Genomic DNA, 25,712 nt, shown 5'->3' with positions numbered 1-25,712 from the left:
TTTTTAATCGATTTTCGTATTGAAATCTACACTTGGGATAAGAAATATCTTAAAATATTCTACTAAAAATAGACTATAATAATATAAATTACAATTTTAAAGTATGAATATCATAATAGTACTATAATTTGTTCCTTGGCATAAATTATTAAAATAAAGAATTCAGAGCAATTGATATAAGGCAAATACATGGCCATTACATTGCCTTTGCTACCTACCTGCAGGTAGAGGTATGATTACTTCACCCCCCCCCCCCTTGTTTTATTACCTGAACACACAGGCAGATTTAACACCTTTAATCGAAGCAAACTCTGGTAAAAAAAAACAACAACAAACAATAGCACCATAAATGTGACACTTTTTACATTTATTTTTTGGGGCATAAGCAGCACAACTCAAAGCAGCTGAACAGGGAATAGCAAGTCTTGCCTTAGAGATCATATTGAACGACAAGGGTAAACAATTCTTTTTTCAAATGATATAAACCCATTCTCTGAAAATTTATGTGATTGTCAAGGTTTATGCAGGTAGCATTTTGCACTACTTGGACCTTTAAATGTAAGCAGACCTTTTCTTATACGCGCTGGACTTTTTCTTTAAAAAGTTATCGTATTAGCCCCCCCCCCGATCTTTAAACGAGGCGGAACAAATAATATGCAACACCGGTCAATCGGTAGGGGTTGCTTACTCCTCCATGGCACCTGATCTGTTTTCAGAGGTCTATTTTTGCTCTGCCCATAATCTGTTTTGATTAAATGAATTTTTCAGCATGATTACGGTTCAGGGGGTCGTGACATAAATGTACTTAAGTCCAAGACCATGCTAAAGTAGGACTTAAGTACAGTCTTAGAACTTAAGACCATAACTAGAAGCGTGCTAAGATTTGACAATCTTAGCAAAACTTAGGCAGTCGGTAGAGGTGACTTAAGCATGTTTTAACTTCTTTAAACACATATTTAGAACTATTCAAAGGTTGACTTCATCTAATCATAGTATACATTAAAGAAAATAATTTTCTCTATTTAATATTGGTATATATAAGAATTTTATTTTTTCGTCGGGGGAAGGGGGAGGGGGGTGATATTGATCACTGATTCCAATTTCACTCTCTAAATGACATTCATGTAAAGGCAAAATTTTATTTTTGGGATACGATTGAATGTTAGTGGGACCTAGGTTATAAACACTAAGCATTATAAGTTAATTGTACACAGTAATCATGGATTTTTATATTCAAAAATGAGATGATATAGATTTATATTAAAAAAAACACAGAAAAATTGTCGTTGAATTAAAGGGTGCTTACTAGAAAACTAATAAAGAGTGTCCGCTTAAATTAGATTAAACGTAGAATGCAACAAGCGTGGATTCAGACAGAGTTCACTAATATAAGAGAGAGAGAGAGAGAGAGAGAGAGAGAGAGAGATGTAGGAGGTATACGAAAAATTATCTTCTTTTCCATCCTTGATTAGAATTGTAAATAAGTATATCATAAAACGTCTGCAGTCTTTGCCTGCTGATATGGGCTGATTCATCGGAGTAAAAAGAATTTAATATGTCCCTATTGTTTTATTAAGAGTTTCAATTTCAAGTACATAGACGTTCGGTTATCGTGCAATGTCTGCGAAAGTGACAATTTGAAAGCAAGTGAACCTTTGTCAAAACAAAAGAATAACGACAAACATTGCAGTCTCTAGTGATAAACAATATTCATGCATTTACAGTGAACCACTATTTTGTGTCCGTGCAATATTTATTTTCAAATATTCAGACTAATTTTAAACAGAATATTTTTAATACGAAATCTAATTTAACCTAGCTAAAACCGATAGGTAAGGACGTCAACTTTAATCTATGTGTATTTAAAAACGCAACTAAATCATTTTTTAGAAATACATGTATATATATAAATAAATATAAAATTTATGGTGATTCATAAAATATTTTGAACGTAAGTTTGACTTAGCTAAGACCTAGCTAAGTTCATTTTATGTTACGGTTTAAGACAAATTTAAGTAGTACCTAGGCAGGTCTTAAGATTGCGCCTAAAACATACTTATGACCCTACTTAATAGTAAAAAAAATCCGGAACCTTTCGGAGAGCCGTGGACAAATTTAATTGTAATCCCTTGTTTTATTCTTTACACTTTAATGCTCGTTTTATAAATAGCTTTTTATTTTCTCAATATCGAAACTTGCAGGACGGTCAGGGGTCTTTGAAGCCTTCCATCTTATTCAGAGTTAATAAAGAAACAAAATTATGAATTTCGATACACACCCCATTTCAGGAAACACGACCCCTTATAAGTAAGGACGTTATATACATATATGCATGTGAAGGAAAACTGCTTGTTGGTAAAAGTGTTTAATCTCACCCTTACTCCACCTTTAAGTCCCCCACGAAATATACTTATAATTACATGTACATTTAAATGAAAGTCCAACAAAGTGAAGAGAATTGACCCACTTTATTTTTACATGGTTCTATACGTAGTAGTATAGTCGGTGTTAGAAACATGCATTGCAATTGAATTAAGAAAATTGTAACAATTTTTCATTTAGTCTCAAACTGAACATAATCTGGTATGACTTATTAAGTTATTTAAAGTTATTTAAAAGTCATACAAGAATTATACATGTGCTACATGTAGTTAAGGCATCGATCGGTGTGTATTATTTCAGAAGCCCTCCGTAAACTTACTTCCGTGATTTTTTTTTTAAATCCAGTTCGACCAATTGGTAGAAAGCTCGACTCAGCTCAGAGAGACAAGAAGGGCGTTCTAATGAAATTTAAGAAAAAAACAACTACATGCATGGGAGCAATCTATTCAGCTACTCCTGTTTGTATCTTAATCTGTTGTGTAATTTTTATTTTATCTATGTACCAGTGATCCAGATAACATATTTGCGGAATCGTAATACATTTTCCCCCTTTTTAATGCGGAATCGTGATTAAAAAAATATTCGAGAAATTGTGACTCATTTTTTGCGGAAAGATATTATCAATATGCGAAAACGTGGAACACCGCTTCAAAGTGAAGGATTGGTGATATCCAACAAGAAGACCAAGGACAAAAAGAAAAATATATATATATATATAATCTCGTTTTCCTACCCATGTTCAAATGGTTGGGGTTTCTCTCTCTTTTTTGTGGCCCGAATGTAGAAAAGATTTTCGAGTTTAGACAATAGGTTTAGGTTTTTTTCCTGCTTGTCAAACTGTTTTGGAGTCCCCCCCCCCCTCCCGCGTTAAAAATCGATTTTTAAGCAGCAAAAAGGAAGAAAAAATGACAACACGCCTTATATTAAAATTTCCTATGTACATTAGCAACAGTTATTTTCTCGGGAGAATAAAAAAAACACTAGGGGGCATCCCTGTACCCCTTCGATACTGCATGCTTCAGATCGTAGTATTTCCCGGTTTAATATCAAGGCTAGACCGTGACTGTGACTTCCTGTTCTATTCCTTATTTGGGGGGAGAGGGTAATCTATGTTCAATTTGGAAGACCAATTATAGAATCTGTGCTGTGTGAGTCAATAACCTCTAAAGCATAATCCCCTTTCAATTATTAAATGGATACATTATATATGATATGTTTTAAAACCTATATTCGCTGTAAAGGTCCCTGGTACAGAGCGAGGACAATCTCCCAGCCTGAAAAAACACGATTCTCAATTTTGAAAGTTCTTGAAAAGTTACATTTTTCAAAAAAAAAAATGTATTGTCAATATCATCTTTTACACATTAGCTTCCTTTATTTTACTGAATAACTTATTGATAAATAAATATTTTTCGCCACGAAGTCTTCTTGTCATTGATGTGTTTCAGTGTGATTAAAATAAAAGAGGTTGTTGAAGCGTATTTTTTTCTATAATGTTCGATTTTCAAATGGAATGGGCTCAGACTCCATTTTTTAAAACTTTAAGTTAATTTTACATTTACTTTTCGGTCATTTAAAGGTTAATGTAGAAAGGGAACTTGCCCCATTCATTTTCAAAAATCATTTTGTGTGGCTCCAAAAAACCAGTTTTCCACTAAATATGCTTTACTTACAACTTTAAAACAAATCATCAACCAATGCCATTTAATAAAATAAAGGAATCAAATATGTTGAAAATGCCATTCCTGAAAACTTTATTTTAGAAAAATATAACTTTTCCATGAACTTTAAAGATTGAGAAATTTATTATCTCAGAGCGGGTGATTGTCCCCGCCTTATACGCCCCGTTTCTTTTAAGATGTCTTTTAGGTTTCACAATAATGTGCATTATAAAACCACTATCGTTATTTTGATCTAACTTTACCATGATATTTTAGTAGGGATATTTCCTACAGCTGATTGATTGATTGTGTGTATTTTTGTCCCATTCGAGAATTTCCTACAGTTGAAGTCAAGCTTTTATCATTTAAAATTTACAGAATACCACCGACAAACATTTATCTGCTTTTATATACATTGTACATCAGTTTGCATTGGTCTATAATTCTTACCCAATTTGATCTTCCCCTTAACTCGTTCTCCCAAGCAGAATAACATGTTATATAGTTTTATCATATCTCTACTGATTTTTTCCCTATAGAACATTAGATCGTTAGATGTGACTAATTCCCTAGAAATCGTAATGAATGGATTAGTCCCCGTGCGTTAGTCAAGTGAGCTAATCCCTGCTTCGAAAGCCAATTCCCGGTTATCCGTAATCCTCTAGATTTTACTTTTACATTGGTATGATATGTGAATGGACTAATCCCCGTGTGTTAGTTAGTTAGTGAGCTAATCCCTGCTATGAAATCATGCTATCTGAATCCTCTAACTCTAAATTTTAAGTTTTTATCAGTATAATAAAACAGTTAAAAGTATATCATTGCGGGAGTTAGCAAGATTTCAGTTCCTCTCGACCAGGACTATTTCCCTCGGCTTCGCCTCGGGAAATAGTCTTGGCCTTGGGGAACTGGAATCTTGCTAACTCCCTCAGTGGTATATTTTAACTGTATAAGTATCCACCGTTCTGGTCATGAAAAGCATTTCTAGATATTTAATACTGCAAAAGTTATGTAGTTTTATTCTGCAATCTAACGAAAAAATAAACATATACAAAGAAAATTAAATTTCTGTTTATTTCAAAAATAAAAATCATCACAAATTGTGCTCATTCAAAATTCAGTCAAAATATGATCTATTCATGTAGCTTACATTACATTAGAAATTCAAACACATGCAAGTTTATCAATAGAGGTTGATATAATATTATATTTAGCAATGTTTTAATAATTATATACACATCATAAAAAAGTGTCTTTTTATATTATGCTCACACATAGCAAGAGGCTACTCTAACTTACACAGTAAGTCAACACTCTTCTAAACTAACTCAACATGAAAACACATAATGAGCTACACTACTTACACACATATTGAGTCACTACATGACTATTACACATAAGAATAACAATATTAGCACACAAAATGAGCTACATGTACACTACCGCAGGTAAAATTCTACATTCCCAACACAAAATGAATCCCATGCTACATGTACAACAAACAAATCAAAATAACAATACAAAATATGTATTACAAATACATGTAACATTATTAAAACACACAATGAGCTATACCAGTAACACACATAAAATTATACATTCCCAACAAATGAGTCACCATACTACATGTACAACTCACATAACAAATAACAAAAGTACCACACATAATAAGCTACACTACTAACACACATGTCGAGTCACTACAGAACTAACACACATGTCAAGTAACTACACTACTTACACACATGTCAAGACACTACACTACTTACACACATGTTGAGTCACTACACTACTGATATATACCTTACAAATAACAATTTTAAATCACACGATGAGCAATACAAGTAACACACATAAAATTATACATTCCCAACACACGAGTCACCATACTACATGTACGACTCACATAACAAATAACAAAATTACCACACTTCATAAGCTACACTACTAACACACATGTTGATTCACTACACTACTAACACACATGTCGAGTCACTACACTACTTACACACATGTCGAGTCACTACACTTCTAATATATAACTTACAAATAACAGTTTTAAATCGCACGATGAGTTATACAAGTAACACATTTAAAATTATACAATCCCGACACACCAGTCACCATACTACATGTACAACTCACATAACAAATAACAAAATTACCACACTTCATAAGCTACACTCATAAAACACATGCCGAGTCACTACACTACATAAAACACATGCCGAGTCACTACACTACTTACACACATATCGAGTCACTACACTTCTAATATATACCTTACAAATAACAGTTTTAAATCGCGCAATGAGTTATAAAAGTAACACATTTAAAATTATACAATCCCGACACACCAGTCACCATACCACATTTACAACTCACATAACAAATAACAAAATTACCACACATCATAAGCTACACTCATAAAACACATGCCGAGTCACTACACTACTTACACACATGTTGAGTCACTACACTACTTACACACATATCGAGTCACTACACTTCTAATATATACCTTACAAATAACAGTTTTAAATCGCGCAATGAGTTATACAAGTAACACATTTAATACTATACAATCCCGACACACCAGTCACCATACTACATGTACAACTCACATAACAAATAACAAAATTACCACACATCATAAGCTACACTCATAACACACATGTCGAGTCACTACACTACTTACACACATGTCGAGTCACTACACTACTTACACACATGTCGAGAAATTCGCTGGATTAGACGACATTCCGGATTAGACAACATTTAAAACAATTGAGTCTACTGCAGGTGACTTAAAGTTAACGTTGTATAAGTCAAGTTTTTGGAGTACACAACATCCGAATAAGACAAGTTTCACTGTATATTACAAATAATAATATAAAAACACATGAGGAGCTTTACCAATAACACACATAAAATCACATATTCCCAACACGTAATGAGTCAACATACTACATGTACAACACACATAACAAATAACAAAATTACCACACATAAAAAGCTACACTACAAACACACATGTCGAGTCACTACACTACTAACACACATGTCGAGTCACTACACTTCTAATATATACATTACAAATAACAACATTAAATCATATGATGAGCTATACCAGTAACACACATAAAACAAGAAGTCTGTGAGCCAATGCTCACTGGTAATACCTCCGTTGTGATTTGAATATACACTATCATGTGTATATTCACAAGTTCAACTATGGACAGAGGCATGAATAAACAGGAAGTTGACATCAGATTCATACAAAAATGAATCCCACCATATGACAATTATGCGTCAACAAAGAGTGTGCTAAAATTTCAAGCATCTGCAATGAGTTGTTGCTGAGAAAACTTTGACAAAAATTTGTTCCATATTATACAGACAGACGCACAGTTAAACAGGAAGTTGACATCAAATTCAGAAATGAATCCCATCATATGGCATGCCTAAACAAAGAGTGTGTAAACTTTCATGCATCTGCAATAAGTAGTTGATGAGAAACTGCAACAAATATTTGTTATATATGGTATAGACAGACACACAGATAAACAGGAAGTTGACATCAGAATTGTACAAAAATAAATCCCACGATATGGCATGCCAAAATAAAGAATGTGCTAAAATTTCAAGCATCTGCTCTGAGTAATTGCTGAAAAAACTGCGAAAAAAATTCGTTATGTATGGTACGGACAGACGCACAGATAAAAAGGAAGTTGGCATCAAATTCATACAAAAATGAATCCCACCATATGACATGCCTCAGCAATGAGTGTGCTAAAATTTCAAGCAATAAGTAGTTGCTTAGAAAACTGCGACGAAAATGTGTTATGTGTGGTATGGACAGACACATGGATAAACAGGAAGTTGACATCAGATTTGTATGAAAATGATTCCCACCAAGCCTAAACAAAGAGTATACTAAAATTTCAAGCATCTGCAATGAGTAGTTGCTCAGAAAACTGTGACCAAAAATTTGTTATGGACAGTCAGACAGACACACACACAGCTAGACAGACAAGGGTAAAACAGTATCTTTTGGAGCAAGAATATAATAATACATTCCCAACACATGAGTCACCATACTACATGTACAACACACATAACAAATAACAAAATTACCACACATAATAAGCTACACTACTAACACACGTCGAGTCACTACACTACTAACACACATGTCGAGTCACTACACTACTAACACACATGTCGAGTCACTACACTAATAAAATATACATTACAAAAAAAATTATTAAAACACACAATGAGCTATACCAGTAACACACATCAAATTAAAATATACTTTCCCAACACATGAGTTGCCATACTACATATACAACAACCATAACAAATAACAAAAATACCACATATAATAAGCTACACTTCAAACACACATGTCGAGTCACTACACTACTAACACACATGTCATGTCACTACACACTAACATACTTGTGGAGTCACTACAATACTAATATATACACTACAAATAACTATATTAAAACACACACAATGAGTTATACAAGTAACACACATAAAATTATACATTCCCAACACATGAGTCACCATACTACATGTACAACTCACATAACAAATAACAAAATTACCACACATAATAAGCTACACTACTAACACACATGTCGAGTCACTACACTACTAACACACATGTCGAGTCACTTTACTACTAATAAATACATTACAAATAACCATTTTAAATCACACGATGAGGCATATCAGTAACATACATAAAATTATACATTCCTAACACATGAGTCACCATACTACATATGTACACAAAATAACCACACATCATAAGCTACACTAATAACACACATGTCGAGTCACTACACTACTTACACACATGTCGAGTCACTACACTACTAATATATATTACAAAAAACAATATTTACACACATTATGAGTTATACCAGTAACACACATAAAATTATACATTAATTCCCAACACATGATTCACCATACTATATGTACTATCATACATGTAAAACAAATAACAAAATTACCACACATAACGAGCTATACTACTAACACACATTTCAAGTCACTACACTACCATTCATATAATGTTATATATAAATGAGGTCATATAAGGAGTCAATAATAGAGTCAACATGCTCCTAAAACACACTTATATTAGGTCGTTATAGCACTTGTCACATGTACTAGCACATGAATCACTATTATGACAAAAGAATTCTTTAGATGTACATGTAGTTGTTATTTAATCTTTGTCTGGCTGTTATGATATTTTAACAGCAAATTTTATACTCTTTCCTGCAAATTCAAAGATTGTTCTGCTTTCTGGAGGGGCATTCAAACACTTCAATTGACCATGTTTAAGTCATACTGACTTATTCCACTCCACATTGGCACTCTATGGCTGTTTTTCTTTTGTCCACACATCTTTCAAATGGAACTGAAATACATAATTATATAATAGAACCATTAAAGCTTTTACATAAAAATGAAATAAAAATATATCAGTGATCAAGTTTCCAATCTTAATTAAGACACAACAACACTTCTTTAAAAGCAAAAGGACAAGAATAAATTTTAAAATTAAAATTCCTAAAACAGCTAGTTAACATTTTGTGTATTTGATTTGTATTAAATGATTATCCTTTAGAACTTGTTAGCCTTTTGAATTACTGTAAATGTATAATATTTAGCGTGTACGATATTTGGCAGAAGTTGATTATTGAGCAAGTTAGCGGAGATTTGATTTAGAGCATTTGTTAATGTTCTTCTTTATGTGTATTTGTGCAAGACATTTAGCGTTGTACTTGAATTAGCGGACATTCCTTTCCGACAAAGGCACTAAAAAGAATACACAGCGAAAAGTATATTCACAACTTAACAAACACTTTCTGAAATTTTGGGTTATCCTTTTCTTTTGTCCTTGCCTTTGGTTTCCTATCAAGCTTTCCAGTTTAAAGTGCCAAACTTTAATCTCATCTTGTTCTATAATTTACATATCAAAAGGTTGGAATCTTTATAGTTAGGACTATATAAGTACTCACAACAGAATACATGCATCTAGACAAATAAGGATTTTTTCAAAATGAAAACATGTATCCAAGCAAGTCATTTATAAGAATATTATAAATGAAAACATTCAACAAGCTACACAAATTAGATTCATTTAGCTTTTCCTGTATATTTATCTGTCTCTCATTAGTAACATATATTAATAAATGGAGTAAAATGAAAGACCTAATTTTAATTACACTAAAAGTCTACCAAGTAACAGTAATATGTAATAATTAGTTTTACATGTTTCATAATGTGCATAAGGAGATGGGTGAACAAGGCATGCAAAAAGCCTATAGCTTCAAATGTATAAAAATCATATTCAAATACTGAGTTTAATATTTAGAGTAAAGTTCTTCTTATTGAAAGGTATAACATTATACATGTATTACAAACAAAACTTTTCTGTGGAAAATTCTTTAAGCAAAAATCATTCTATGATAAAAAAAAAAGTGGTATTCTAGGGGTTGAAACCCAAGCAATGAAATTAAATCCTGAATATCAGTTTTTTTTCTAAGAGACTAACATGCTAACCACTAAACTACATACATGTAGCTCATGACAAAAATGGGCATTTACATATGTAAATCACGTTTAAAAATGTGGCTCTTGACTAAATGGATTTCAAATATATTTCTGAAAGATATGCAGGGTTTGACACTAAGGCACGTCCGACTGACCCAGTCTAGTAAATGCATGGTCCGTCATGTTAAATGTTCAATAACTTGCCCGACTGGTTGTGTGGATGAAATAAATGTTAACTCTCATTTCAGTCTTTCAAATAAATGCTCTGACTAAAAACTTTTTAAAGAAATTTTCTTAATTTTCAGATTCAAACACAGCCATTGCTCTGAAAAAGAAAACTTTCCTGCATGACACAATTGCTATTTTTTTTAGACCGGCTGTAATAGACAAGTCACAATCGAAACCTCAGCTTTGTTCAGTATCATTTGGTATAAATATTCATTGAATATTATAGTTTTTAATTTATTTACATGTATATTTACGGTAATAATTTTATTTAAGTTCCTTGAATTTATGTTCTTTAAAGCTTATAACATTCGCATGTTCACTCATTGGGCTGCTACCTATGGGCTCAACAGTCTGTCAAAATGTATACATGAACACACGCGAGAGATACACTGTAGTATGGTTTCAAAACTTTTTTCCCATTATAATAGGAGGTTATAAATAGAAAATTTTCAAGTTTGGTCAGGGCTAGTGAATTTATGGTCAGAGCTAGTAAAAATTATGGGAAGTAGCACGACTGATCTAGTACTCATAAAAGTTAATGTCAAACCATGATATGAATGTTGTTGTGACTAGTGGTGTTCCAATCATCGATTATAATCGAAAATCAGTCGATTGCTGGCATAATCCAAGCACTCGATTACAAATTTTTTATTCTGATTAATCGGGTTATTTATTTTATTTTAAAAGCGTAAAAGTTTTTAAGCCAAATATTCCAGCCGCAACTTTTCTATTAACTTAATTATATGCATATCGTAATGGCACAGACAAAGAGACATTGTATTCATACCCGGGTAACAACGCTCATTCCTGGGTATGGACGTACTTTGGATTCTACAAAATGAGCATAGAACCAGCTTGACTAGATAGAACATTCTGTCGTTAAAATGATATTGTCCTAAGGACTAGGGGTTGTTCCGAGACACAGTTATTCCAACTACAGCTGGACCACCACAGAAAGTTGTTATTCAACCATTCTTACCATTTAATAAACTAAAATTGTCAGACTTTGTAAATGTCCGATTATAATTGATAATTAGTTAGTTACAGTAGCCTGATCATCGATTATGAAATTCTTACCAATTCCCATCACTAGTTGTGACATAAAAGTCTATTTTTAGAAGAGTTGGTCATTTCACCATGTTTTTGTCAAACGAAATAGGAAAAGTTTTAAATATGCTTCGAGTATAATCTTACCAAAATATGGAGTGAAGACCTATTCATATTTAAAAAGTATGATATAGGAGGAAAAAATGACCATTTTTGCCCTCTTTTGGTGTGTATCTGCTATTTCATAGATCAATAATATTAATCGTTATAAGATTGTAGCAAATTGCAAAGATTTTACATAAGGTATACAATAATGTTACATGAAGTATCAAAGAAATTTTTGACATGATTAAGATTTAACTTTTTACATCTTTTTCTGTCACACAATAGGCATTTACTTGCCTTGTTTGCCCATCATCTTTATCAGTAGATAAGGTTTATGATTCAGACGGCATCTGATAATGCAGCAATAAAATGTAAAATGATAGAAATAACTGCACTATGCTCACTTTTTTCCTCCCAGAGCTCTTCTTTTCATCTTCAATTTCTTCCTCTTCATTTCCTCAACTTTTTCTTCTATTGCAAGTTCTGTAAAAAAAAAAATCCAATTCGATAAACTACTAAACTGACAAAAACTCAATTTTCAGTCAAGTTTCGGATTTTACCAGATTCATGAAAAATCTTGGCATACTGAACCTTTCTAGTGATTTATCTGAGAAAAGAGTGGTTAGTAACTTATTCGTTTTCATGTACCTGCTTGACTTCGACAGAAACGTTTTGGTACTAGAATGTGAAATACATACTTTTGTTATTTACCTAAAATATTTCCATGACCTCAAATTCACCTATATTTCTTGCTGCTATTAAAGCCTGGTCAAGAAATAACGTTTCCCCTATAACAGGCATCAATTAACAAGGTTATGATTCAAAGTTTCAAAGTGTGCAGCTTGATTCACACAAAAGAAAAAAAAACATGACTGAACAGATTTACAAGTACTTGCAAAGAAGACTAGAAATGTGTCTTGATCGACATTTTCAGCCTAAGGTAAAGTCAGGGCATAGTCATGTAACATGTAACATTTTTCATGATGAATTACCTATATACAGTCCAATCTCATTATCTTAAACTAGATGACACAAAGTAAAAAAAAATAAAGATGTTCCTGGGTTCCAGTAAAGAGTACTCAAATACCACTTAATCATACAGTGAAACCTGTGTAATCCGACATGCACTGGGAGACAAATTTTTTGTCGGAATAGATAGGGCGTCGTATTGATCAGTGTAAAAAAACATAGAAAAAAGTAAAATGGGAATGAAATTTAACGTTGGAATTTACAGTGTGACGGATTGCACAGGTGTCAGATTAGACAGTTATCACTGTACAATCATATAATTATGGAGATAACGAAGCTCAAGAGTCCATAGAAAAAATACAAATCAGGAGCAAACACGGACCACTAAAAACATCAGAGGTGGGATCAGGTGCAATATAGGAGTAAACATCCTCTGGCAATCATTCACATTTGATGTGTGCTCCTTGTCATGATCGGGAAAAAGGAAAAGTCTGTAGACAATTCAATGTGTAAACAGACAATTCAATGTGTAAATAATGGCCAAACAATTAGTATTAAAAACATCAGTCCGCATTCGACTTACATGTAATGAAAGATTGTTTTGCTGACAAGGTCATTGTATCGACCATAGCTAATTACACACATGCAAGTCACTACATCCAGTCTAAGTTGATGTTTTGATATTTTTTCTCAAAATATTTATGAAAGAATAAGATAAGTACACGGTAATTTTGTTGACGTGAAGAAATACATTGATGGGGAAAGGGGGGGGGGTATTGTGATAATAATTACCTAGTCCTTTTTCATTCTGCCTTTTTCTTTATTTCTTTCCCTTTCTCTTCCGTTCCACCCTCTGGCTCATTATCTTCCATCACTTCATCCCTCTCAGAAATGGTTTCCAGTACAGATAAAGTGGTTGATGAATGACTTACTCAAAATTATGGACCCATGATATAGATGTTGTAATAATGTTACATGACACACACTGCAAGTCACTGTGCCCTGTAAAAATTGTTACCTTCTTCATTTATATTTAAGGATCAAGAACTAAATAAGAATTCATTATTAAGTTTTACAAAAAAACTTTATAAATCAGGATTTGAGAGGGCTTTGTAAAAATACTGTGAGATACATAATGTAATAACCTTGTCCTTTCTTCACCTTGTCCTCCTTGTTCTTCAGCTTTTTCTCCACTTCCTCATCTTCCTTCATTAAATCTTCCCTAGTAGCTGCTTCTAGTAGAAATAAATACCAATAAAATAAATTAAAAAAATCTTGACTCAAGAAACAGTAATGGTTACACATATTATAAAAAAAGAACATTCTTAGAATATTTGTGAAGAACTAAATAAGTATTTTAGCTAATTAAAGTAAAAGACATTCCTATCAAATAGAAAACAAGAAGTCTGTGATCGAGCCAATGCTCACTAGTAATTATAATTCCCGCACTGATTTGAATTTAGTACGGACAAGCACAGGGGTAAACAGGAAGTTGACGTCAAATTCATACAAAAATGAATCCCACCATATGGCATGCCTAAACAATTTAAAAGTGTGCTAAACTTTCAAGCATCATCCTTAACAGTTGTTGAGAAAACTGTGATGGAAATTTAGTACGGACAGATGGAGGGATAAACAGGAAGTTAACATGGGATTCCTACAAAAATACATCCTACCATATGGCATGCTAAACAGAGAGCGTGCTAAAATATTAAGCACCTTCGATGAGTAGTTGCTGAGAAAAGTGCAACAGAAATTTGGTAAGGACATGGATATAATAAATATGACTAATTTAAATCATGTTTCTGTCATTCCATGTAAACTTTGATCCTCTTCTGTGGCCCTACCCTACCCCTAGGGTCCATGAATTGAACAAACTTGAATCTACACTACTGGTATTTCAGGAAGCTTTCAAATACATGCAAGTTTCTCAATTAATGCAAAATTGGTTATTTTCACTGGTTTAAATTTTCATGATTTGAGGGGATTTAATTTGTGGTTGAAAAAAAAAAACAACATATGACATCATATCATAAAATTTCGATATTTGGTTTCATTACAATGTATACTAGTAGCTTAACACTGAAGGGTTTTTTTTTTATTTTGCCTACCATGAAATGAGACCTTGATTTTTAAGGTTTCATTTAAAACACATGCATCTTTCACTTATAGAGTCACAGCTTAGTAATCGAACAATCTCATTACCTATTTCAAACATCTTGGATTGACAAGGTGCTAGGAACAAGAATTGAACAGGGACCTATTGATTATAATGCGAGTACCGACAACAACTACCGTCTAGGCTACTGTGATTTGTCAGTTTCAGGAATTAAGATAAGGGATATCAATAATGAACACTTAAGTAATTATTGCAAAATATAAAGTCTAAACATTTCAGAAAGACTATGAATTTTAAATTAATTCTACTGATTTAGTTAAAAGTTTTTGTTAGAGACTGATAAAGGAGACTTAAATTTTCAATTCAACTTTCCAGCATCATGTTTTATACAGTGTAAGCATGGCCTGACTAAATATATGCCTGAGATATTTTAATGTCAGGGTTCAACACTAATGTTAGTCCGTTAGTCTGATCAGACTAATACATTTTCATTTGGACTAATAAAATCTGTCGCTAGTAAGTCCCAACAGACCAATAAAAATTTCTGGAAAACAAAATGAATAAATTACGATTTTCAACAATTAACATTTACTAGAAAACCCTGCATGTATTTTTAGCTTTCTAGCATCTTAGCAGGTAGTAAGGTAATTCTGAGTCAAGTTGGTACTTAATTTTACAACTGACTGATGTGAAATTAAACATTTTAGTGATTATGATTTAGTCCTGTACAAACAATTAAGGTGGATTCCGCCCAGAATTTCGTTGGACACCAAGGGTATTCCACCGAATCCACAAATTCCAGGCTCTCAGAGATTCCGCCTAAATTTAACAGATTCCAGTCATCAAATTCTAGGCTGAATTTAGTTCAGTGGGAAAATAGCTGGAAATTATAAAAAGAAATATTTTGGACAGTTTAAATGGAATCTATATTCAGGCGGAATCCTGTTATTTCAAATCTAGATGGAATTTCAATTTCCATGCAGGCAGAATGTCAATTTCCAGGTGGAACTAATTACATTTTCGCCTCAAATTTCCAGCAAGTCTCCGCTTGGTTAACGCTTGGTTTCTGCTTATATTGCTTTAACATTTATAGTAAGTTTTACGCCTGGAATTTTACTGAGAATTCTGTCTTGATTATGCCTTTTTCCAGGTGGAACATTTTGTACAGGGTATGATACATAAAGATGTCAAACGTTTTGAGTATAATGAACGAGATCAGGAATATGTTCATACTTCCTGCATGATCACGAGATTTTAAACAAGAGGCCCAGGGGCCACATCGCTCACCTGAGCACTATGGCTAGGAAAAAGCAGAATTCAGTTCAGTCTTGAAAGGTTGAAAAGTTTAAATAAAAAAGTGGTTCGGGGGGGGGGGGGGGGGGGGGGGTTGTCATGAATTGAACAAATTTGAATCTACATTATCTGAGGATGCTTCCATTTAAATATGACCAAACATGACTTTGCTGTTCTTGAGTAGAAGATTTTAAAAGATTTAACCTATGTATTCCTATGTAAAACTTTGATCGCCCATTGTGGCCCCACCCGACCCCCGGGGGTCATGATTTGAACAAACTTGAATCTACACTACCTGAGGATGCTTCCATGTAAATATGACCAATCATGGCTTTGCTGTTCTTGAGAAGAAGATTTTTAAAGATTTTTCCTATATATTCCTATGTAAAACTTTGATCGCCCATTGTGGTCCCACCCGACCCCCAGGGGTCATGATTTGAACAAACTTGAATCTACACTATCTGAGGAGGCTACCATATAAATATGACCAATCATGGCTTTGCTGTTCTTGAGAAGAAGATTTTTAAAGATTATTCCTATATATTCCTATGTAAAACTTTGATCGCCCATTGTGGCCCCACCCGACCCCCAGGGGTCATGATTTGAACAAACTTGAATCTACACTACCTGAGGATGCTTCCACATAAGTTTCATATTTTCAAGCACAGTGGTTCTTGAGAAGAAGATTTTTTAATGATGCCATTAATTTTTCACAAATTCTTAATTATCTCCCCTTGGAAGAAGGCGTGGCCCTTCATTTGAACAAACTTGAATTCCCTTTACCCAAGGATACTTTGTGCCAAGTTTGGTTGAAATTGGCCCAGTGGTTCTTGAGAAGAAGATGAAAATGTGAAAAATTTACAACAACAACGACTACGACAACAACAACGACAGACAACGGACAAATTTTGATCAGAAAAGCTCACTTGAGCCTTTGGCTCAGGTGAGCTAAAAATCTTTGGAATAAAACACTTCATGTACTTTCAAACAAGAGGCCCAAGGGCCTTAACGGTCACCTGAGTATGATATAACAATTTCAAGGATGCATAGAGTATAAAATGAATTGAAAGGTGAAGCTTTGTTGCCCAAAAGCAAGAAAAATAGGGTGATCATGATCAACAAAATAATTGGTCTTAATATTCATTAACAGTTCATAAATTAGGTTCTAATCTGTTCCCCATTTATCACTATCACTATACAGTATATTAACAAATTATCAATGCTTCTGTACTATTTTAATCCTTTGTTGAAATCTCTTACATTGGCATCTCTTGGTCTTTGATGAATATTTAATAAGACAAGTTATTTTTGTCTCATTTTTATTTATCTACTACTTACAAGTCTATCTGATCATTAAAACTATGAAAGTACTTTTTGTATTATACAATAAAAGTTTTTGCATAATTCTCTTGTTTTATTTACCTTTCAAGTACATTATTTACAGTGATAAATTATCAAAAGTAAATGGCAAAGGGGAATAACTCCTCTCAGTAGAATACAAACTAATAGAGCCCTGGCCAGTACCAGAACACTTGACCAAATGGTCCAGATGTTCAAAAATCTGGTAAAAATTCCCTTCCTTATAAAAAGTTTTACTCTGTTTGCCTCAGATATGCCCAGGTGCGGAGAAGATTTTTAAATAAATAATGCATTTTTACTACAGATTCACTATATTATCAATAGAGCCCCCCCCCCCCACCCCCAAAACACCAGAGCTTCTGACCCTGGGACCATATGTTTGCTCATCATCACTTTGTTTATCTGCTTAACACTAAGAAGCAAACAGGATTATTTAATAGAATTAATGCATTTTCACTAAATTATCAAGAGCCCCACCCTCACACCAGCACATCTGATCCAGGGGTCATGAAATTCACTACTCTGGAAGAAGCACACTTGCTCATCATAACTATACACATAGCTTCTTTGCTTTTTTAACCAGAAGAAGAAAAGAATATTTTCAAAGAAATTTTGCTTTTTCGCTTTATAATCAATAGAAGCCCCCCCCCCCCCCTTCACCAGAACCCTTAAACCTGGGGTCATAAAATTCACAATTTTGGAAGAGGCATCCTTGTGTATCACAACAATGTACTTTAGTCTGTTTAAGCAATACCCAGGGACAGAGAAGAAGATTTTCAAAGAAATAATTCACCTTCACTATAGGATCTATATAGCCCCGCCCTAGCACCAGAACTCCTGTCCCCGGGGCCATGAATTTCACAATTTTGGAAGAGGCATCCTTGCTTATCATAACAATGTACTTAGTCTGTTTAAATAATACCCAGGTGCAGAGAAAAAGATTTTTAAAGAATTAAAACATTTTCACTTTATAATCAATAGAGCCCCACCCTAACACCAGAACCCCTGATCCAGGGGCCACGAATTTCACAATTTTGAAAGTGGCATCCTTGATTATCATAACTATGTATTTAATGTGTTTCAATAATACCCAGGAGTAGAGAAGAAGATTTTCAAAGAATTAATGCATTTTCACTATATAATCAATAGAGCCCCCCCCCCCTCCTAACACCAGAACCCCTGACCCAGGGGCCATGAAATTCACAATTTTGAAAGAGGCACTCTTGCTCATCATAACTATGTACTTAGTTACTGAATTTAATACCCAGGAGCAGAGAAGAAGATTTTCAAAGGATTAATGCATTTTCACTATATAATCAATAGAGTCCCGCCCTAACACCAGAACCCCTGACCCAGGGGCCATGAAATTCACAATTTTGGAAGAGGCACTCTTGCTCATCCTAACTATGACCTTAGTTAGTTTATTTAATATCCAGGAGCAGAGAAGAAGATTTTCAATGAATTAATGCATTTTCACTATATAATCAATAGAGCCCCACCCTAACACCAGAACCCCTGCCCCTGGGGCCATGAATTTCACAATTTTGGAAGAGGCACTCTTACTCATTATAACTATATACTTAGTTAGTTTATTTAATACCCAGGAGCAGAGAAGAAGATTTTCAATGAATTAATGAATTTTCACTATATAATCAATAGAGCCCCGCCCTAACACCAGAACCCCTGCCCCTGGGGCCATGAATTTCACAATTTTGGAAGAGGCACTCTTACTCATCATTACTATATACTTAGTTAGTTTATTTAATACCCAGGAGCAGAGAAGAAGATTTCCAAAGAACTAATGCATTTTCACTATATAATTATCAATAGAGCCCCGCCCTAACACCAGAACCCCTGCCCTGGGGCCATGAATTTCACAATTTTGGAAGAGTCACTCTTACTCATCATAACTATATACTTAGTTAGTTTATTTAATACCAAGGAGCAGAGAAGAAGATTTTCAAAGAAATAATGCACTTTCACTATGTGATCTATATAGCCCCGCCATAGCACCAGAACCCCTGACCCTGGGGCCATGAATTTCACAATTTTGGTAGAGGACTCAATGCTTATTACAATGATTCCAACAGTTTGACTGTTTGATGTCCAGGAGTAAAGAAGAAGATTTTTAAAGATTGCATTAATTTTGGTGGTTTTAGCCCCACCCCTCAGGCCCCAGGGGGGCAGGGACCATGAAATTCACAATTTTTGTTCCCCTTCACCCATAGATGCTATATGCCAAATTTAGTTGAAATTGGTTGAGCGGTTTCAGAGAAGAAGCTAAAAATGTTCAAATGTTAACGCACATCGCACGACGCACGTCGCACGACGCACGCCGACGGACAAAAACGGATAGCAATAGGTCACCTGAGTGACTCAGGTGACCTAAAAACTATAAAAAGTACATTAATTGTAATCAGTCTTCGACAAATCCCGGGAGTCCGAACGCAGCTATGTTAAGGCTTCCCGAAGCTTTAAAATGCGTTCAAAACATAATATGTCATTGCGAGGTCGGTTTTGGTTTTAATTCATAAGTATTAAACTTTAGTACTTCCAATTTATATAAAGGGTTTCCTCGGCTATATATTAGCGTATTTGTTATGATATCACATGACTTTGTTGATCACGTGACGGTCATTTATAATTTTTTGAAGTGTTTCATATAAATCGCTTCGGCGCAGCTGATTAACACAATAATTATAAACATTTTGTTATATAAATAAACTCATCGTATCCTTGTGTATCCGAAATGTGCTTGGGAAAAGTCGTAGTATTACTTGGGTACAAAATATTTCCTGAGAAATTCAACTTACCTACAAATTTGAGGGTATTTTCCACACAATATCGTAATCTGTATTAAAACAAAGCCAACACACACTTTTCCCAAGCAAGATTCAGTTAGAGAACAACCTCTTCTTACAGATTTCCACAAAAATTCTCAGATTAATCCTCATTAATCACCTGCGACAGACTCTTTTATACACACAAAATAAATTCTACCTCCAACCACGGGTATAAAACAGAGTACATTTCAAAAGTATATTTTTCCTAAGCATTTTGAACATGAAGAATTTCAATCAAGGGTAGGTAAGCGGTGTATTTTTAAAATACTCGGACATATAAGACTTAAAAAACCTTTAACGACCCGCGAATTTTGTAATAGCTATTTAGCATTTTACATGCAGTATGAAATAAAGTGTTACGTTCATGACACTCTCCCAGTCATAACACCTCAAGTTTGCAGTGACCTGACGTCATTTTCCATTATGACGTCATATTTTGGTAGTTCGGAGATGTGAAGGCACAGAGTGCACTGTCATATTCTACGGGAAGCCTTAACCTACCTGCGAAGCCCGGGACCTGGTAAAATTGGAAGGGGGCATGTGGAAATTGCATACTTACAAGCCCAAAGGGCATGTGAATTCTGAGGCCTACGCCTCCGTATTATTAAATTAAGTAATACACATGTACCAATAACATTAAATGAACTTAAAAGTCTGATTTTTCATCTGAAGTGGAGCACCAAATAAAATTTTAACGATAGTTTATTCTACCACGATTTCCAGGGAACTCTTTTGCAAAAGAAACACAAAAAGTGTACAGGTTGAAAACAATATTAATGGCTAGACAATAGATCGATAGAAATGGATTTCGGATCATTTCCTTCCCATGAAAAGGCAAATAAGAATAAAATTACTTGATAAAATTCTGGGCATGTGAATATTTGTTCGGGCTAGCGTAATAAGTGGTTAAACCTGCCCGAAGGGCATGTACTGAAAAAAAGATTTGGCAAAGACTGCATTGTAATGTTTATTTTTAGATAAATCGTTACAAAACACTGATCTTTCCTTTTTTGACGGACTCATGTGAAGTAGTAAAAGAAGGACATGTTTGTTGAAACACCCTGTATTAAAGGGATTTCAACGCTTATGTACATGATGTATTTGTTTAACCATTCATCCCACCCCAAAGCAAAAAAAAGAAGCTTTTTAAAACAATTCTACTTACACATTAGAAGTACTGCCATCTTTTTTCTCCTGGTGAAGATTCAAAATATAATTAAATGGGTTTGTGTTCACTGGCCAATAGTTTTAAACACCATCTGCAGGAACCTTGAAGTTTTCCTGTATCACCATGAACCTAAAAAAATCGATGTAATACTTCAGTATCACAAAACATCCATCCTAAAACATTCACAGACAGACATTACACACATACAAACGTTCCATGTTCCATTTATGTTCATTATTTGAAAATAATCATAAATTATGAATTTGCTTCATCTTGCACTGATTTAAGTCCCAACATTGTTTAGTTAAATAAATAATACAGTTAAAAAGCATGTTTTACTGACCATGCTGACAAATAATACATTAGACAAAATTAATACATGTATCGATCATGCCATCAATAAAATATGAAAAATGTTAGTGTGCATGTTCACACACACTTGAATAAGTTGACTGACTGCTTCCAAAGAATGTACATGTCCTCATTCATGTAATCCTGTTCCATGAAAATAGTTTTCATTTATACCCCTTCATAAAATGACACATGCATGTCACTTACATACTGCAAGACCCTGCCGGCCTGTACATTGAGTACACTACTTTCACTTTGAACTTGAACTTGACTGAATACCGATTCCGACCTCGTTTGTGAATTTTTGTGTATATATTGAATCCTTATGTAAAAATATATTCAACTTAGCTTTGAATTAATAAATAATATAAATTGACACATTAATTGAATTTATTCGCTACATACATGTAACTGTAAACAACAGGAGGTATGAGAATTAGCTGTATGTTCATAAAGGGGGGGGGGGGGGTTACTCCCATATGAAACTGTCTGGGTGGTTTAAACACAGGCACAAATTTAGCTTCCATAAACCTGTAACAGACAGCATTTCTCCTCCTATATATGTAAAATATGTATAGAAAGCCATGCGAAAAAGTGGTCAAGGCAAGAACAGGCATGGGATAATGACTGAAATATAACATAACACAGTTTTACAAATAAACCCTTCACAGAAAGTTGTGCTAGGTTCCCTACATGAACTCATGGATTCTGAAAAACCTGTACCAGAAACCTGTGCCATTTTCCATATCTGGAGACCCTGATTTGGGAAACCGACCATGTCAAAAAATAACCAAATATGGAGTCATGAGATCTGCATGTGCCTTGATTAATTCATCTAGATCTGGGTTAGGATCTTGGAGAATCCCCTGATGTTGCTGTAGATGCCAAATAGAGACTGAATACAAACTTTACCATGCTTTACATTATTAATTTGATTAGTTTTAGAATTTTTAAAGTTTGAAATTAATACATGTATGAGAGTGTCACATTCATTTTTATAGAACTTATCTACACTATCATTTTAACAATTTATAGTAGTTTCTTATTAAGAATCAAATGATTCAATGCACAATTCTATAGTAATTTAACTTAATTAGGCCAAATGAAAAAAAATTATGTGTTTCTGGTGACATATGCTAAAAAAATTAGGCTAGGTAAGTAGGGAATAACTTTTTTTTTTACTTTACTGTTAATTTTGTTTACTTGTTTGTTTGTTGTTTAATTCCCTTTCGAGAAATTTTCACTCATATGGAGATGCCACTACTTGTCAGTGGAGGGCTGCAAATTAATAGACCTATACTCCGCTCTCAGTGAGGGATCTTTTTCATGCCAGCACCTACTGCGACATAGGACCTCTGTTTATATGGTCTCATCCGAAGGACCGGTCTTCACATCCCACAGTGGGATTCGAACTTGCAATCTAAGGATCAACTCCTTACTTCGCGACTCTAGAGCAAACACTCTAACCACTGCGTCACACAAGCAACACTTTTTATTTTGAAAGCATCAATTAATTATTCTGTACATTGTTTTTCTATCATATACATGTACATAAACATACATGTATATGAATAAACAAACAAACATATATATATATATATATATATATATATATATATATATAAAGTAGGAGTACTCTTTAAGACTCTTGGATAAACAGGTTTTTACAGTGTACGAGACATGCATTTTATGGACTGCACTATGAGAAAACTTTACTATGAACAAAAGTATGATTCAAAATCTCGATTTGGAATAAAAAGTAGTAGAGTCGGTGGGTAAAATTAGATCAGCTGGGTTATGGGAAATACATGTTGTTGTTTTTTTCAGCCTAAGTTTGTTCAATTTGAATTTAATAAAATCATAACTTTCTTTATCATGTGATGATCGACACAGAATGAAATGAGATTGTTAACTTAGGTTAAATCATCATTGATCAACAAAGACTATTTCAATGTCTGTCAGCTTGCACTGAAACATCCAAGGATAAAGATTTCAAATGGCTTCTATATTAGACTTACTTACTTAGACTTTTAGTTCAAAAGTGACAAAATCATTCAAGTTGACCTAAGTACAATTCCAAGTGATATACATGTATATTAGTTATGTATCTTTTATAAAGTAAGAAAGACACAAGCTATATTAGCTCAGGATCATGAATCCTTCTAATCTGATTTGCACAAAGGAAGTTATGATCATGCTATGTAAAAAGCCGTGAGATTAAAAATACATGTATATAGTTTGAACCAAATCTGCCTCATTCATATTTTGTAAGTTAGAAACTGTCTTCTTGGGACAAGTATTCCTTGCCTACACATTGGTTTCTGTGCACAAGAACACCTTGCTTTCAACCTCAGATTCTGTGTCCATATCTTGGGTCTGTGGAGCCCGTACATCTTTTCTAAATTTCATATATGGGTTCCGTGCCTTAACTGTGTCTATATACACTATGTCTATTTCACCTCAAAATTTTGGAAGGACACTATATTGCGACTCAATTTGTTTTAAAATATGCACATTAAGCAAAATAAAAGTTGTGTATTTCATAGATTTCAACAATTGGAAATGATAATATTATTAAATTACAAACTTCAACTCAGCCTGAAAGTACAATTTTTTTAACAAGTAGAATTTCTCTTAGCATGCTTACCAATAGACGTACTCAATATATATGGGGTATACAGTCCACCAATACATTTCCCATAGGCGACAATGTTAACCTTTTCTCACACTGTTTTAAATCCTTGCTTTACATTTAAGGATGGAACAACTCTCAAATAACATCTGAAGGTGGAATGTCAGATTGTTTTCCGGCCAAATGCACACATTCGCAAAAAATAAACATCTGAAAATGAAAGTAATTAAAACAATAAAAGTAAAGCATTAACATTTCCAAAATCTAGGGTGTGCACATATCAAACTATACAATTCCTTTCCTTTAAAGTCGCCCGCGTGGCGCAGTGGTTAGAGCGTCTGCTCTAGAGTCGCGGAGTAAGGAGTTGATTCTTACGTCGCGGGTTCGAATCCCACTGTGGGACGTGGAGACCGGTCCTTCGGATGAGACCGTATAAACCGAGGTCCCATGTCGCAGTAGGTGCTGGCACAAAAAAGATCCCTCACTGCTCAATGGCCATAAATGCTGAGTATAGGACAAAATTTGCAGCTCTCCACCAGCAAGTGGTGGCGTCTCCATATGAGTGAAAAATTCTCGAGAGGGATGTTAAACAACATACAAACAAAACAAACCTTTCCTTTAAAAGATATAATGTCGAAATCTTTCCAATGAATAGAGCCAAGGGAAAATTGAATGCACACTTTGGTGCTAATATGGTTGATTTAATGACCATTTTAAATTTTTTTTACTTCAGTGCAATTATCATGATTATGGTGCATGGCACAAGCCTTCAGCATATGCCAGCGAGTATGTTAATCTTTCTGTACGTTGATGCAAGTTTTTTAAGCTTTGTACATGCTGTAGTGTGGCAAAGCCTTAATTTGAAGAGGTGTGGAGCAACCTTTACATCTTTTGTGTGTGTATGTGAATTTACAAGAGTCTCACTTAGCCTATCTTCTTTTACGTGTTGGTATCACAGCTGTATCACGTA

At 34.0% G+C, this 25,712-nt stretch overlaps 2 protein-coding genes across 10 annotated transcripts in view; one reads left to right on the top strand and one right to left on the bottom strand.

The window, feature by feature from the left end:
• LOC133201776 (synaptic vesicle glycoprotein 2C-like) overlaps positions 1-25,712 on the top strand; it is a 378,785-nt gene that overhangs the window by 189,498 nt on the left and 163,575 nt on the right. The gene's annotated exons all lie outside the window — the stretch shown is intronic.
• On the bottom strand, positions 9,183-24,885 carry LOC133201696 (uncharacterized). 9 transcript variants are annotated; one of them, XR_009723125.1, is made up of 6 exons: positions 24,758-24,885; positions 21,757-21,888; positions 14,123-14,212; positions 13,770-13,979; positions 12,413-12,491; positions 9,183-9,489 (listed from the first exon to the last, which is right to left on the bottom strand). XR_009723125.1 is itself a non-coding variant. In XM_061337487.1 (5 exons), exons 2-5 carry the CDS (start codon positions 21,773-21,775, stop codon positions 9,425-9,427), a joined length of 237 nt encoding a protein of 78 aa, XP_061193471.1. In that variant the 5' UTR covers positions 21,776-21,888; positions 24,758-24,885; the 3' UTR covers positions 9,183-9,424. The 9 variants fall into 9 exon arrangements, 4 of the variants coding, with proteins under 4 accessions (XP_061193471.1, XP_061193472.1, XP_061193470.1 ...); XR_009723128.1 differs by having other exon boundaries at positions 14,139-14,212; XR_009723129.1 differs by lacking the exons at positions 21,757-21,888; positions 24,758-24,885 and adding an exon at positions 15,830-16,009 and having other exon boundaries at positions 14,139-14,212.

This window comes from Saccostrea echinata, unplaced genomic scaffold (assembly GCF_033153115.1).
Source record: "Saccostrea echinata isolate AGI-Se365-2 ecotype Australia unplaced genomic scaffold, CSIRO_AGI_Sech_v1 ptg000045l, whole genome shotgun sequence".
Classification (NCBI taxonomy): Eukaryota; Metazoa; Mollusca; class Bivalvia; order Ostreida; family Ostreidae; genus Saccostrea; species Saccostrea echinata.
This window is presented reverse-complemented; position numbering and strand designations above follow the sequence as displayed.

Bases quoted from the DNA above. Each gene is read 5' to 3' on its own strand.
- LOC133201696 (XM_061337485.1), bottom strand. From the start codon at position 14,300: ATGTTCTTTTTTTATAATATGTGTAACCATTACTGTTTCTTGAGTCAA. The intron at 12,492-14,122 runs GTTATTACATTA...TTTTTTTTACAG, and splicing joins CAAGGTGAAGAAAGGACAAG to AACTTGCAATAGAAGAAAAA. The intron at 9,477-12,412 runs GTGAGCATAGTG...TCCATTTGAAAG, and splicing joins AGAGCTCTGGGAGGAAAAAA to ATGTGTGGACAAAAGAAAAA.